At 42.2% G+C, this 16300-nt stretch overlaps 2 protein-coding genes across 2 annotated transcripts in view; both read right to left on the minus strand.

Annotated features, from left to right (window-relative positions):
• The window catches only part of DAB1 (DAB adaptor protein 1), a 1249655-nt gene that overhangs the window by 1035643 nt on the left and 197712 nt on the right, over positions 1-16300 (minus strand). The gene's annotated exons all lie outside the window — the stretch shown is intronic.
• LOC126948288 (heterogeneous nuclear ribonucleoprotein A1-like) overlaps positions 1099-16300 on the minus strand; it is a 31753-nt gene continuing 16551 nt past the window's right edge. The window contains 2 exon segments of the mRNA XM_050779922.1: positions 1099-14349; positions 14352-15523. Coding sequence (XP_050635879.1) covers positions 14224-14349; positions 14352-15523 — 1298 coding nt within the window. The 3' untranslated portion in view covers positions 1099-14223.

The following is a 16300-nucleotide window of genomic DNA, read 5'->3' on the forward strand; positions in this document are numbered from 1 at the left end:
CCTATTCCAGTTACACTAGGACACATAGTCACCCTGATTATAACCCATGCATAGTGCTATGATATCCAGGGATGAAGTGAAATTTGAGGATTCTAAATTTGCTGAAAGGAGTGGTGAGAGTTGTAATTCCAGAATGGCCACCAGTGATCTTACCACCTGGTATTTGTGTTCTGATATAATCTGCCTACCCTTGATTGTAGTGACTTGCTTCTAATAAATAGAATACAGCAAAAATGATAGGATGTTGCTTCAGCAATTATTATTTTGTTAGTTGCAAAAGAGTGTATGACTTCTGTTTCGCTAGCAGTCACTCTCTCACTCTCTGGCTCTCTTGCTTGCTTGCTCTGATAAAACTAGTTACCATATTTGAACTGCCCCTATGAAGAGGTCTTTGTGCTAAAGAACTGAGGGCAACCTCTAGTCAACAACCAAAGGAACCGAGCTCTCAGTCCAAATGCCTGCCAGGAGTGGAACTCTCCCAAAAACAACTGAGGAATCTTGAAAGGGGATTCTGCCCCAGTCAAACTGTGGGATAACTGCAGCCCCGACCAATATTGCAGCCTGAGGCAGAGGATCCAGGTAAGTTCACTCCAGATTCCTGACTTACAGAAATTGTGAGATACGAAATGTTATCACTTTAAGCCATAAAGTTTTGGAGTAACTTGCTATGCAACAATAGATAACTAATATGGATGTTTCTCTGAGTATCGGTGACTTTCTGGTTCCAGTCTGCCAGATCTTGTAGAAGGTGAGTTCGAATTGGAAAATCAGAAAGAAAACAAACAAAAAAGGATCAAATATTTCCAGGTTATAGTTCTAGTAGCAGTTAGCCCAGAAATGATTTCTTCCCATCCCAAAGGAGAAATGCAATAGGCATTAATCTGTCTCACTGATCTGAGTCTTCCTGATCCTTAGGGCTTTTTAGTTAAAAGTCAATTTGGTTTTGCAGCCACCTACCCTCTTCCCCCTTATAAAATCCAAAAAGAATGAAAACCAAGGCTTTCACTTACTGAGTATGATGGATTATCTGCAAAATGGCCACCAACGATTCCTTCCATCCATGTACATGCATGCTGCTTCTCCTCTCAAGTGGGAAAGTCTACTTCTCTTCCCCTCGAACATGTAGTCTTGTTTTGACCAATGGAATGTAGCAGAAGTAACACCCTGTGAAGGCCCGGTCTAGGTCTTAAGACCTTGGTGGAATTTAGTTTTGTACTCTTGGGAGCTCTGAGACACCATGTTAAGAATTCTGATCACCCTGCTGAAGAGAAAGTCCATGTGGAGAGAAATGAGCTGCTGGAGGTGAAATACTACAGTGAGTGACAGAGAGGCAGAGACAGCAAGCCCAGCCAACACCTAGTAGTTCCTGCCACCCCAGCTGCAGCGCCAACCAAGGAAAAGAAGCTATTTTAGATCCTCCAACCCCAGGTGAGCTACCCCAAACACCACCACCTGGAACAATAAGAGCTATGCTCAATGGGCCCTCCCTTAATTGAAGAATTACAGGAAGATAAACAGTTTCCTGCTGTAAAGCCACTAACTGTTAGGGCAATTTGTTACACAGCAATGGACAACCAAACTCCAGGGGACTAAGATGTCGTCAGGCAGTTAGCTAGGCTTTTCAAACCTGTACTTCATTATAGTCCTTACAACACCGAGTACGTGGAATGGATATTACCATCCCATTTCAGATGAGGAAACTGAGGCCCAAAGAGGATAGGTAATTTACACAATGTCACACAAATGCAAATGAGTCAGAATTCATATCCAAATTGTTTATTAACCTAAAACATGCGTACTTCACGTGAAACACTGAGATAGCAAGATAGTGTATGGTTCAGGGCCATCATTGGGGACTATGTAGTCTAAGAGAATGGTGCCCCCTGGAGTTGTGAGATGTATAATCAAAGGCAGCATCAGCTCAGGACTGGTGGGATAAAAGCAAAGCAAGTTGTAAACAGCCCCTGGCCTATGGGGAGACTTGAGGTCTATTCTCCAGGAGCCTAAGGAAAACTGCAGCTTTGGGAAAAACCTGAGATAAGGTACTTTCACTATCTCAGTTTGAAGGGCTCCTTACAGATAGACCTTTGGATCTTTGACTTCAAATTGTGTCTCATGATCAGGAAGATGCACATCTGTATATGGTTGATGTTAAATAGGAGCTTGATTTAATTGGTTGTCTCCAAACCCCCCTTAGCCTGGGGTGGGGCTGTAGCAATGAGGGAAAAAAAAGTTGCTAACAAGGACAGCATGGTAAGTGAGATTGTCAGGAAATCGGGGTAGGAAGTTGTCTGTGAAGCCTGCAGTTCCCCTAACAGTAATAATAGCATTTACTAAAGTACTTAGTCTGTGCCAGGGACTGTTCTAAGCTCTTTCTATTGTATTAATTCATTTGCTCTTCACAATGACTCCATGAATGTGGAACAATTATTAGCCCTCCTTTATAGATGATGAAACTGAGGCACATCTAGGTTAACAACTTGCCCAAGGTCATGCTGGTAGCTGGTAATAATGGAGAGCCCAGGGCCTGTGGGTTCTGCACTTGGAGCAGCAATGATACAGCTGGTTGAGCGTGCCCTGCCACTTTGGGCTGCCCACAGGGAGGTCTAGCTCTCCTCTTTCTGTGAGCTTATTGGAGGCTAAGTTCTGGTTCTTATAGTCTCCACTAAATGGGACCAGTTGTTTCATTATCTACTTTATCACAATCCACCAAAGGCCTTTATTCAAAAGTCAAATTCATACTTTTATCATCATAACAGTAGTATTGCAATTCTAGGCCTTCAGGCTTCTATTAATTTTTTTCAAGAGTCTGTGGTTATAAAGCCTGACATATGATAAAACAGTATATGAGTACAGCTAAAATATGGTGACAGTGGAGGCAGAGGTAGAGAGGGAGCAGCAGGCGACAGAGATGGAGAGGTAGGTAGAGGCCAGACATGCGGAGACATGGAGGTCCCTATAGGGAGGTTGGATTTTTATTCAAGTATTGAAAGAGGCTATTTGTGGCAAGAAGCCTAGATTCTCTTCATCTCCCTAGATACACAGATGGACTACATTTCCCAACTTCTCTTGCAGTTGTATATGGCCATGTGCCTGCCTTGCATTGGTTAAGGGATCAATTATTAGTTGACTTCTAGTCAATGGAATATGATTCTGAGCATGGCCCATTTAAGCTTCCCTTGCCTGCTCCTTCCCACTAGAATGAAGACCCTAGGATGCCTTTGTGTAGCTGTTGCTGTCAGTACTCCTCCCATCTTCCCTTAGACCTCTATCATTTTCCTGCACACTGACTCCAGGTGTTCTCTCTCCCCTAAAGGCTAGTGCCTGCATCCCCTTATCATCGGAATGCCCTCAGGGTATCAGAACCCCCTTTGCCTGCACACACAGATTGCTACCTAGGAAGGTATTTCTCCTTAGAAGCAGACCTTAACCAATGCATGGCAGGCATGAGCTTAAATGTTCTTACTCCCTTTTTCTGATGAGGATAGCTCTGATGTGGGGTCTATGCTGTCTCCAGATCTTCCCTTATGGCAGGGGTCCCCAACCCCCAGACTGTGGATGGATACTAGTCTGTGGCCAGTTAGGAACTGGGCTGCACAGCAGGAGATGAGTGGCAGCTGAGCATTACCACCTGAGCTCTGCCTCCTGTTAGATCAGCAGTGGAATTCGATTCTTACAGGAGTGGGAACTCCATTGTGAACTGTGCATGTGAGGAATCTAGGCTACATGCTCCTTACAAGAATCTGATGCCTGATTGAGATTGATCTGAGGTGGAACACTTTCATCCCCACCCTGCTCCATGGAAATATTGTCTTCCACAAAACCAGCCCCTGGTGTCAAAAAACGTTGGGGAGTGCTGCCTTATGGGATTAGGCTAAAGGTACCTCTGTGGGGCTTTGGTTAGTACCATACCCTTGCTTACCTTCCTTCCTTTCCTCACCCCACTCTGTACTTCTGTGCAGTTTTTCCTTGGAAAGCTTCCTAATAGATCACGTTTGTATCAGTCTCAGTTTCAGGGTCGGCTTCCGGGAAATCTGACTTGGGATGGTTTTTAAACTAGGTGTTAATGGCCCTGAATGACTCCTTAGTGAGAGGCAGCCCTGTTGATCTACTCACTAATTCAAGTCATAACTATTGTGTATGAGCCATTATAAATTTTGGGGTCCCTTTGCTACAGTAGTTAGCCTACCCTAACTAATACACTATAAAAAACCATTAACCAGAAGACTGACTTGATATCGTTTACATTTTAAAATGAATATATGGCCCTCTTATGGAAAATGAATTAGAGGGGGCAAAAACCAAAATGAGGAGACCCATGAAAAGATTCCTGTAAAAGTATAGGAGACAATTGATGTGGCTTCCCAGACTTAGGTGGAGGGAGTTGAGTATGGGCATTCCAGGACACATTTTGGTTGGAAAGGAGAAAACTTGATAATGGATTGGATGTGGGGATGGAAGAGTGGAAGGTATTCAGCTTGACTCTTTGGTTCTGGATTGGCGACTAAACAGCCTCCACACCACGTACAGATCACCTTGTTAGCTAGGTACTTGATTAGAAAACAAACCTGTAGTACTATCTTGGTTCAAGTCTCATAATTTCTCTTGCCTTTTTTAAAGGAAAGAGAAAAGGAACCACTTGTGAATCAGCGGTTACCAACTGAGCACTCAGCCATGACCGTGGTTCTTCACCAGGGCTTTCTCTCACCTGGGTTTAATAAGCTCCTTTTTTTTTTTTTTTTTTTTTTTTTTTTTTTTTTTTTTTTAACCAAATCCACACCATGCAACTGCCACTTAAAGAGAGAACTGTCCTGATGGGGTGTTATTGGGGCCAGGATTTTAAAACTGCACGTGAAACAGAGCCCTTCCATTCTGGGAGAGCAAGCCTCACATTGGATCTTCAGGGTAGTGCAAGGTTGATTAACACAAAGGAAGGTCCCTGCTCTCAAGGAAGCAATGCCAGCTGCAATGATAAGTCATAACACCCTTCCCCGCAAAGCTTAATACATGTAGAAAGTTAAATATATGCTATGAATAATATCAAAAGACCAAAGATACTTACTTCAAAGCTTAATTTCAGTGTCTCCAATTCCCCACCCCGCAATGGAGACCATCATATGTACATTCGGGTCTTAATTTCTTACTGGCCGTCCCATCCTCCTTGCCTTCCCTAGGGAGCCTCCACAGCCCACACTGCCCCCCAACACCAACCCAACTAAGCCCCGACTCTGTTAACTATGTCTCTTCAGTTTCTGTATTTCTGATGCTTTGACATCTGGGGCCTTGCGGATACTGCAGACTGCTACTCAGTTCCCGGGCTTAGCTAATTCCTAGAGATAGTAAAACTCTCTCAGGAGCTCACCTTTCAAATGCTAACCAATCTCTCTAGAATCTATATCCCCAACCACCTCCTTTATCTACTCTAGCCCATTTATCCACCTGCCCCTATCACCTGAGCCAGGAACCAGACAATGGGGACAGGCTGTATTCCCCAGAGCCTGCTAAACAATCTAAACCAGCCAAACTGCCTCACCTGTTCCTTCCCACAGACACCACAATGAAGTATCTTGCTCAGAGTCCCGCCTTCCCTCTACTTCCTGAGCAATCCTGGTGCCTTGAGTGTGCAGCCCTCACAAGGTATGGCACCTTGTCTTGGGGTCTGTGAGTGTAACAAGCTATCTTTTCAATGGGAGTCATCTCGTGATCTGTTGGCCTTGCCATGCCAAAATAATAACAAAACCTATATTTTAAAATACTTGCCCCCCTCTCAGAGCCTTCTGTTCCATCCCAGGTCTGCCACACTCTTTTTCAGCCTATAGGAGTTTGACATCTGAGACTCTGGCCTCTCCCCAAGTCCTTGCACCTGGAGCCAGTAAGAGGCAGTGTGGCCCAGTAGTGAAGAGCACAGCGGTCAGAATGCCTGGGCCACCTAGAAAAGATTTCCTCACCTTTTTCTGTCCCATATTTCTCTTCTTTCTACAGGGATAATAAAAGTACCCATCTTAATAATTTATTGTCGAGACTGAATAAAACAATAAATATGAAGTGCTTACAAAAGTGCTTGGCACATGGGAAAATTTCAATGACTATTAGTTATCAATATTAATCCATTATTGTTAGGAAGCGAAGAGGAAGAGTGCTAGCAAAACTAGCAAAAAATATATAAAATTTTACCTATTGCTTCACCAGTGCTTTCCACACACATAGAATAAGGGGTGGGCAGCAGGGAGGAATGATTGCATATTCATAAGCATCTCCAACCAAATTAATTGATAGGGCATGATAGTAATAAAGGGAATTAATTTCCATTTTAATAACTTCACATGCTACATGTTAAGTATAGGTCCATATTACCAGTGGTCACCTAATTCCCCTTTGCATCTGTTCCATGTTGATTATGATGTCAGGAAAGCAAAAGTTAAATCCCTTTTTAAGGAAGAAAAAAAAATCTAATTTAATAACATTGCAATCCTGTTGAAAGCATGATTAAATCTTAATAAGAGTGGAAGGATGTTGTGTTTCATGTCTATCCCTCTTGAAGCCCTGGCAACTTGTTCAGGGATATAGACGGGGTTGTCAAAGGACTTCACAGCCCAACCCTGGTCTCATCTGCCGGCATCCAAGACGCAGCAGAAATCTCTGATGGTGCTGACACTTCTATTTTCACTTTTCTCATCCTAGTGTTTTTTCTCATTAAAGCAGTTTGATTCTGTAATTTCTACCAGTACAGATAAAAATAAAATGACTCCCAATTTTTATTTTGACCTTATAAAACTGTGTAATTGGTTCAGAATCTTCAGGCTAAATGAGTTTCCTGTGGATTGAGAACATTGGACAGAGGAATCATAGAGTTAAAAATATACCACATGTCTAAATAGAATTAGCTCATACTATCCTATTTGAATGTCCAGAAACTGAAGTCTAATGTCGATCTCAAGAAAGCTTAGTTTCTGATGTATTCATATACATGTTTTCTCTTCAAAATAAACATAACAGCACAACGTGCAACAAAAGGCATCTACCTCAATTCTCTCTTCTTTTCCTGAATCTCACAACTGTCAGAGAGTCCTAATTAACTACAGAATTATGTCCAACCTCCTAAAAGTTGCATCTGGGACCCCTGGGGATTGGCTCTTGGCCGAATTCCTCAACCTCACCTGTTCCTGCTTCATCAGACCTATGCATCACCCCCTGGATACATTACAATTCCCTAAACACCACACTGGTCTCTAGCTCTGCATCTTAGCAAGTGCATTGCTGCCTATCTGAAATATACTCTCCTACTAATCTTTTTTCCAAACCCCACTCCTCCTTAAGAGTTAGTTCCAGTGTCTCCTCATTTGTGAAGCCTTTAATGTCTTCCTATTGAGCAGACCCAGGAACCCAGGCCCTCTGAGCTCTCACATAATCTTATGCAAGCCTGCAAATTATAGTTGTCAGATTATTGCGCTATATCACAATGATTGGCTTACTTGTCTCTAATCTCTTCTAGGCTGAGATTATGAATGCTGGAGCCACATCTTTTTATCTCTATGTTTCTGTACATAGCATCTAGAAAAACACTTGGAATATACTAGGCCTTCAGCATATGATTGTGGGCTGTCTCATAAGAGCCAGACTTACACAGTGTGTATTGTGTTTCAGTCACAACTCTGAGCATTAATGCCTATATACTCTCATTTAAAGACCCTGGCACCCAGGATCCTCTTATTACCATCCCTGTGTTACAGTTGCAGAACCTAGAACATTGTGGGGTACAGTAACCTGCCTAAGCTCATACAGCTAACAAGTGTCAAAAGTATACAGTGGAGATTCCATGTCAGTCTGGCTGCAGAGTGCAGGTCCTTAAACACTACCCCACACCACCCTCAAGGAAGGGCCTCCTTGACAATGCCTTGAGCTTGGCAGCTCATATTCCTCTAGCAAGCTAGAATTAGCATTGGCTTCCTGTGTGCTCTAAACTAGGAAGGATTAGGAGGCTGCATCAGGGCTGGCTGAGAAAGAATGCTTTGATCAACTAGCCACTCCCAGCGTCAGAGCCACAAAATAGTGCCAATCCCTGATTGCTGGGTGATAGGCCATGCATATCTGCTAAGAAAGGGCTTGTCCCCCACACTAACCTCCCAGTTTAAGTGTCTGCATGGTTTGGACTTTGGATGATTCATAAATAGTAGAAGCCACAAATATCCATCCTTATCTGCCAAGTCTCTTCCTTATCAAACGTCTCTGGCCGGGTCAGCTCCATTCTGGGAATAATTTTGCTTAATAAGCTAGAGCCCTGTCTCAGGTGGCTGGCTGTTGGGTTAAAGAGCAAAGGAAATGAATAAAAGCACATAGCCATGCACAAAGAGGATCTGGCTTATTTAATGTATACTTACTTCTGACAAAACCACGACTGGATTTCGTATCTGTGGAAGCAAGTTCCTACTGGACCTTCTGAAGCAGGTATGATTTAAAGACAATCTTTTAATGGTACCACATTTAATAAATAGAGGCTTTAAAACTGTTTAGTTTTACTTCTCTATTTGAACCTCCAACTCTTAGGATATTCAACAAACCTTTATTTGGTATCTACTGTGTATCAGATGCTGTTAGACACTAGGAACATAGCAATGAATAAAAGTAACAACAACAAACCCCCAGAGCTGCCAGTTATTAAGTTTCTACTATATGCCAGCCTTTCAAGCAGGTTGTACACAGCCAAAACTACACATACTGAGCAATAGTTCCATACTGGCAATATGTTCATGGCGCATTGAAAACACAAAGGAAAAGGAGGGAGGTGGGGGCAGGGTGAAATCCCCTTAGGAAGAAATAGATATTGCTTGGGACAGAAGTTGGGAAAGGATACTCTAGGGGGAACAGCATGTGCAAAAACTATTCACATGGAAGCATAAGATAGCATAGTCAGTAATTCAACAAATCTGAAACTCAGAGTTTAAGGCAGGGAGTACTGAGAGACTTAGGAAGGAGCAAAGGTATTAGAGGAGCTTAGATTTATCTTGAAGGCAAGGGACACCACAGACAGATTTTAAGTGAGGCTTGGGGGAGGCATTATAACAATCAGATTTGCATTTCAAAATGAGCAGTCTACTTACTACACTGTGCGGTGATGGATTGGAACCAGGAGAAGCTAGAGGTAAAGATTCTAAGAGCAAACGTGTTGCATGCTAACAGCTGAAATGTGGTGTGTACATCAGTAGAAAAGTTTATCCATCAAGTTTAGTACAAAGGAGTGTATAAAGGAAATACATGCAGATCAAATGTCCTGACAATATATTCCAGAAGGAATGAATCACCAAAATATTAATGTATAGCCGTTGTGCTCCTCTTTCCAAACTGCTAACACAAGGTAGTAAGAAGGCAGATAAGAGACCAAAATTCTCTGTCCCTTTTGAGCCGATCTTGTTAGTGACATTAGCTCTATCTATGTACTAATTTCTTTATCAACATGAAAGGTACATCACAGAACCTACGTAAACGGATCAAGTGTTACAATTTCATATTAGAAAACGAATGCCTTTAGGTACCATAAAAAACAATTTGGATAATATATTTCTTTCACTTCTGGCAGAATTTCAAGTTTTAAAAAAGTTGGAGTTGGAGAAACTTCAAAGACAGTATAGCCCAAACCCTTCAATATATGGATTGATACCTTTACCTCTTCTATTTCCACTGCTTGCGGTGCTTTTTCAATCTGATCCATCTGACAAAACTCTCTTCACCCATGACCCATGATGTCCTCACAGTCACTCCTACTCTAAAGCCTTCTGTGAATCTCACAGAAGTAATACTTCCTCTTTGGGGCTCTGGGAGTAGTAGTTAATGTCTGGTCTTTTCTCATCTATAAAATGAGATCACTACTGTGCCATGAAATGAATACTTGACAGAGTCAAACAGAGAGGACAATAACAACCCACCTTTTTTTTTTTAAAGACAGAGTCTTGCTCTGTCGCCCGGGGTTAAGTGCAGTGGCACGATCTTGGCTCACTGCAACCTCCGCCTCCCAAGTTCAAGCGATTCTCCTGCCTCAGCCTCCCGAGTAGCTGGGATTATAGGCACACGCCACTACACCTGGCTAATTTTTGTATGCTTAGTAGAGATGGGGTTTCACCATGTTGGCCAGGCTGGCCTTGAACTCTTGACCTCGTGATCCGCCCGTCTCAGCTTCCCAAAGTGCTGGGATTACAGGCGTGAGCCACTGTGCTCACCACAACTTACCTACTTTATAACATTGCAGATGTGTCAATTACCTGTATATTTAATCTCAGATCCCTTCTGTCTGTCTTTGAAAAATTTACGGGAAACATTTCCTTAGCTTCCTTCTTTTTGAGTTTCTGAGTATGTATTACTCATTTGAGGCTGTGGGAAATTGGAGACCAGGAGGAGGGAAGAGGGATGGGGTATTTTTACCCTTGGCTTTCCTGGTTTGGGATTGCATCTCCAGAAATGGTAGCATCTACTCCAGGGCTCCTCTGTGCTTCTAGCTTCTGAAGGTGACTATGTCTCTGGGATTTGGTGGTACCACCTTTTTCCCCTATTCCTCTAGCCTGGGGGTTACAGTGGCTTCCTCCTATTGCTGCTCTCTACCTTGTCTCAATATTCTCTTTTCACTTCTTAGCTCTTCCATCTTGTATGCAACCATCTCCTGTATTGAATCTTCCCTGTTTCAAATACCTAGACAGATTTCTGTTTTCTGAGTGTCTCCTGTTATATTAGACAAAGAGAAAAGGAGAGGAGAAACAACTAATATAATTATTGACAATGTACTGCATATCAGGCTTTTACTCTGGGTGTTAAATTCATAATTTCAGTATAGCATAGTGGTTAAGGTTACAAAGTTTGTCAGGGAGACCAGACTTCAGATCCCAGTTCTGACACGTACAAACTTAGTCTTACCCTGTTTCTACATCTGCCAATTAGAGATAAGAGTAGTATTTACATGTAGAGTTCAGAGGATTCAGAATCATATGTATAAAAGCACTTATCACAGAATCCAACACACAGTACTCAATGTTAGTTAATGTTAGTTATTAATAACAAATTTATAATAATAATCTGAACAAACCAATAAGGCTGGTATTATTAATATTCCTCATGACATGTGAGAAAATCAAGATTCATAGAAATGAGCTAATATGCCCAAGGTCACATAGCTAATAGAGGGATGCTAGGATTAGAACTCTGACTAGAAAACCTGTTTTTTTCTACTATACAGAATGGGCTTACAGATGAAAACATACAATTGGAATCTATATAAATATTATAGTTTATGAATATAAAGCTTAAATTATCTGGCTCCCTAGTTAATTGCATTGTTGTTAGGAGCAGAATTTGAGAGTATCCCGAATCCCGACAAACCCTATCCTGCAGGCTGGCCTACAGCACTGCAAGGATAGCAGGTTGGTCAGGGCTGACAGCGGGAAGCACTTGGCACTGGGAGGCCACACCCACACTCCGACAGGCCTGCTGGCAGGGGCTGTGGAGTGGGCCTCACCTACTCATTACTGCCATGCTGAGGGGGTAAGGGCTAATGGACTGCCAGTCCAGGGGGACGGTCTGTAGCTCCGCGCAGCTCTCTCCACAGCATCCAGGCCTGAACCTGTGACCCCAACTCCGCGAGCAGAGCCATTACCCACCCCTGAGACTGCCGGCATTAAGATCCTCTCATTACTGGCCATGCAGATTGTTCCCGGCGATAATGAGGTGGCAAGAGAAGAAACCATCCTGGGGGAACTTCTGAGAACCAGGCCTTCGACAGTAGATGAATTCCTAACCTGTCGTTTTAAAAACTGTCTCTCCAAATTGCCAGGAATATTTTTTTCCACGAAAGCTTTGACCCTTCTCTTTATCTTTATTTTTAGACTATATGCTGAAAGAGGTAGAATTCCATACTCACTCACCCCTTTCTTCCCTTGCATCTTTGTTTTTATCTCCATCCTTCTCTTGCCTCCTCTCTCTCCCTTTTTCTCTCTTTTTTCTTTTTCCCCTTTGTTCCTTCTCTTTTTTCCCTTTATTCTCCTATCCCTTCACACAGCATAAAGATGCAAGCTTTGGAACAAAATACATTATGGGTCCAAATTGCAGCTCTGCTCCCTGGTAATTAGGGATTTGGGCAAGATAATCAATTTTTTTTTTTTTGGCGCTTCTGTTATTTATCTGAAAATGAAGACTAAAATTTTCAGGGTATTAAGGTTATTAAATGACCTTATTTATCGAAACAGGCCTGTTAAGGTACATGGGCACATAACCGGCACAGAATAAATGCAGGCACCTTCCTGTATTCAGCAAGGCTTTATTGAGTTGAGTCCATGTTATATGTCAAGTCCTGTGGTAGATACCAGGAGACAGAATAAGTTTTGGTTTCTTCTGTTAAGTAAGTTTTCCATTTTGACACTCAAGAAAAGTCTGAGAATTTTGAATTTTCTTAAACTAAATAAAGATAAATATTCTTCCTAGTGTACATCAAATATCCAATTGGATGTAACTAACTTCTTTTCTCAAAGCTAAGCAAACTGATGCAAAGGACATCATGGCAATTAAAATGTTCATATCATCTAACTCATTTTCTTGGGTGATATCTTGCCCCTCCCACAGAACACGTTTACAGAAAGAAGAACTTCTTTTCTTTTGTTGATTTTATTTTCTGTTGATTTTTTTTTTTTGAAGGTAGGATTATGAACTACTTTAAGGCCCTCTGAAACTAGGAAGGATGTGAGTAAAGTACGTCACATCCTTATTTTTATTTGCATTTTTAAAATTCCTAATGAAGTTGAACACATTTCCATATTAGTTTCAAGGTACTTTGCTAGAACTTGTTTTATGATTTTAATTGGTTACTGTCCATCTGGTATCTTCTCTACTACGCCATGAGCTTCCAGAGAACAGAGCCTGAGCAGCACTTGTCTTTGTATTCTTTGTGTGGTGCAGTAAACAAAGCATCTCACACAGACTAGATGCTGTAGAACAGAGTTCCTGCCATGTGCCAGCCACTGGTGCTGGGGATAGAGGGATGGGAGCTCTCAGAGGTACACTCTAAGTCCACGGACACCTATAATTTCTGGGCCACTCGCTGAGTGGAGAAGAACTGATTTTGTTTGAAACTGAAGTCCAAAGTCCAGCTCTGCCACTTACTGGTGGTCTGATCTTGGGCAAAGTTGCTTCATCTCTTTGAGCCTCAGTTTCTTTAGCTGTAAAATAAGGACAAGCTCCAAGATCCTTCCAAATTCTTATCATGACATGATATTTGTGTAATATATACATAGCCTGAAAATGAGATTCAAACTTTAGTTATTTTGGAAATTCTGTTTATTATGCCATGGATTGTGTCAAGCAGTTTCACCCAAAAGAAATATAGCATGGGCTATGAATGCAAGCCACATATGTCACCTTAAATTTGCTACTTAGCCATGTTTAAGTAAAAATAAACAGGTGAAATGAATTTCAATAATATATTTTCTTTAATCCAATATATCCAAACTGTTATCATTTCAACAAGTGGCACTGGCCACATTTCAGGTGCCCAATAGCCACGTGTGGTTGGACAGAGTGGCGTGAAGTGTGGCACAGGGGAGGTGGGCCTTTGCTGCTGCTGCTGCCCTCTGGTGGATGTACAGGTGAGTGGCCTCCCACAAATGAGGGGTGTGGGTACAATGAAGTCACCAGCCCGTGTGTCCTACTAACCTTTATCATAGCCCCTTCACTCCTCTCATTTAAAGCATAGATACTAATTTTGATTTTTTTAACCCATTCGCTTGTTTATAGTTAAAGAGCCACCTTCGATTCACTAGTCAAAGTAATCACATTGAATCACAGCAGAGCAGAATAAATGAAAGATCTTCATGCAATTCCATACATGTGAGAAATATGGGCTCTTCTACTGACACTCTCTCAGGCCAGGAACTTAACTAGGTCATCTCTCTGCCTCAGTTGAAATTCCAGTCAACAACTGTTTATCTGGCATCTAAGGAAAAAGGAAACAAATAACCTGAACTATTTTTTTAAAGGCATTTGTTCAGCATCACGATGAGACTATTACATTTAGCAATCAGCAGCATGGGTGCAAAAAACAATCTACATTAAAACCCTTTGTTGGAATGCTTTACACTTTCCACAGAACAGAAACTAAAATAACCTGTTATACAATTAGTCACAAATATAGTCCTCGAGTTTTTTTGCCCATACACATGATTATTTGCCTAAAACATGTCTTCTTTGTAGCAGCTAGGCCCTGCCACCCCTGTGCTTGGCTGAGTTCACAAATCTGTTGTAACCTGTAGCTTCCATGTCACTTCTCTGGCTCTCCTCTCCTGCTAAGCTTTGTTTCCTAATTAAAATCTTCTGCCACTGCCATAGCTACTGCTGCTACTGGAACCGCCATAGCCACCTTGGTTTTGTGGTTTGGCAAAGTATTGGCCCCCACTGCCATAGGGGCCAGAGCTTCTGCCTCCAAAATTTCCTCCCTTCATGGGTCCAAAATTTGAAAACTGACTATTGTAATTACCCAAATCACTGTAGCTTCTGCCACCTCCAAAATTGCTTCCACTACCACCGCCAAAGCCACCTCTGCCTCCATTGTTAAAGCTGTCATAGCTGCCACTCCCGCCATAGCCACTGCCCTGGTTTCCATAACTCTGTCCACCACATCCATAGCCTCTGCTTCCTCCAGAGTAACCAGTGCTGCCTCCCCCATAACCACCACCAAACCCATTATAACCATCCCCATTGCCACCATATCCACCACCACCATGGCTGCCACCAAAGCCACCATGACCACTAAAGTTTCCTCCACGACCAGAATTGCCATTCCCACCAAAACCACCTCCATGACCACCACCAAAGTTTCTAGAACTTCTTTGGCCTCTTTGGCTGGAGGAAGCACTAGCCATCTCTTGCTTTGACAGAGCTTTCCTAACTTCACAGTTGTGGCTATTCACAGTATGGTATTTCTGAATGACAATCTTATCCATGGAGTCATGGTTGTCAAAGGTTACAAAGGCAAAGCCCCTTTTCTTGCCACTGCCTCGGTCAGTCATGATTTCAATCACTTCCATTTTTCCAAACTGTTGAAAATAATCTATTAGGTGATGTTCTTCAGTGTCTTCTTTAATGCCACCAACAAATACCTTTTTCACAGTTAAATGGCCACCTGGTCTTTGAGAATCTTCTCCTGAGACAGCTCTCTTTGTTTCCACAGCTATTCCATCCACCTTGTGTGGCCTGGCATTCATGACTGCATCCACCTCCTGCACAGTGGCATATGTGACAAACCCAAAGCCCCTGGAGCTCTTGGTGTTTGGATCTCTCAACACCACACAGTCCGTGAGCGTTCCCCATTGCTCAAAATGGCTCCTCAGGCTCTCATCAGTTGTTTCAAAGCTCAACCCTCCAATGAAGAGCTTCCTTCACTGTTCCGGCTCTTTAGGAGACTCTGACTTAGATATGATGGCAGGGAGAAGAGAGACTTTAACGATGCTGCATCGGTGGCATCCATGGGCGGAAAGGAGCACGCTGACAAACGTATCTTAACCTGAACTATTTTTGCACTTCTTTCCTATGATAATTATGCTCAGAGTCATCCAGCAACCACATTGAAAGCTTCTGTGGGGCCTTCTGCATCACTGGAGAAGGAATTGATTGTGTCTGGTAAATTATAATTCTTTCCAAATTAGAACCAACTATATGACATAGGTTGTGACCTTCTAGTAAGTAGAGTATTTGATGAGCTGGAGAAAAATTATTTTGGAAAAGAAGAAAGAGATTTTGGATCCAGACTTAGATTTGACTCTTAACTATGCTATTTGCTATATGACCTTGAGTTTGAAATTTAGTCTTTTTAGATTTTAGTTTTCTTATCTGAAAAATAGAAATGATACCTCACATTGCAGGGTATTCTTAGTATTACATGATCACCATTTATTCAATAGATACTTATTGAGCACATATTATATGCCTGCCATACTCATGCGCGCACGCGTGCACACACACACACACACACACACACACACACACAGAGAGAGAGCAGTGAATAAAATAGAATCCACTTCTCCTTTCATGGGGCTTTTAGCCTGGTAGGGAAAGAAAAGTGTTTGAAAAGGGGGCATACAGGACACCATGAAGGCATGAAGTTGGGAACCTTATGGAGTCTCAGGCAGGGTACCCTAAAGAAGTGATATTAAATGGAGACCATAACTATGAGTAGAGATCATCTAGATAGAGAGTTGTATGGAGAAGGGTAGAGGGTGTATAAGGCAGTATTCTAGGCAAACAGAACAGCATGTGCAAAGGCCCTGAGTTCAAA

The sequence above is a fragment of the Macaca thibetana genome, chromosome 1 (genome assembly GCF_024542745.1).
Source record: "Macaca thibetana thibetana isolate TM-01 chromosome 1, ASM2454274v1, whole genome shotgun sequence".
NCBI lineage: Eukaryota > Metazoa > Chordata > Mammalia > Primates > Cercopithecidae > Macaca > Macaca thibetana.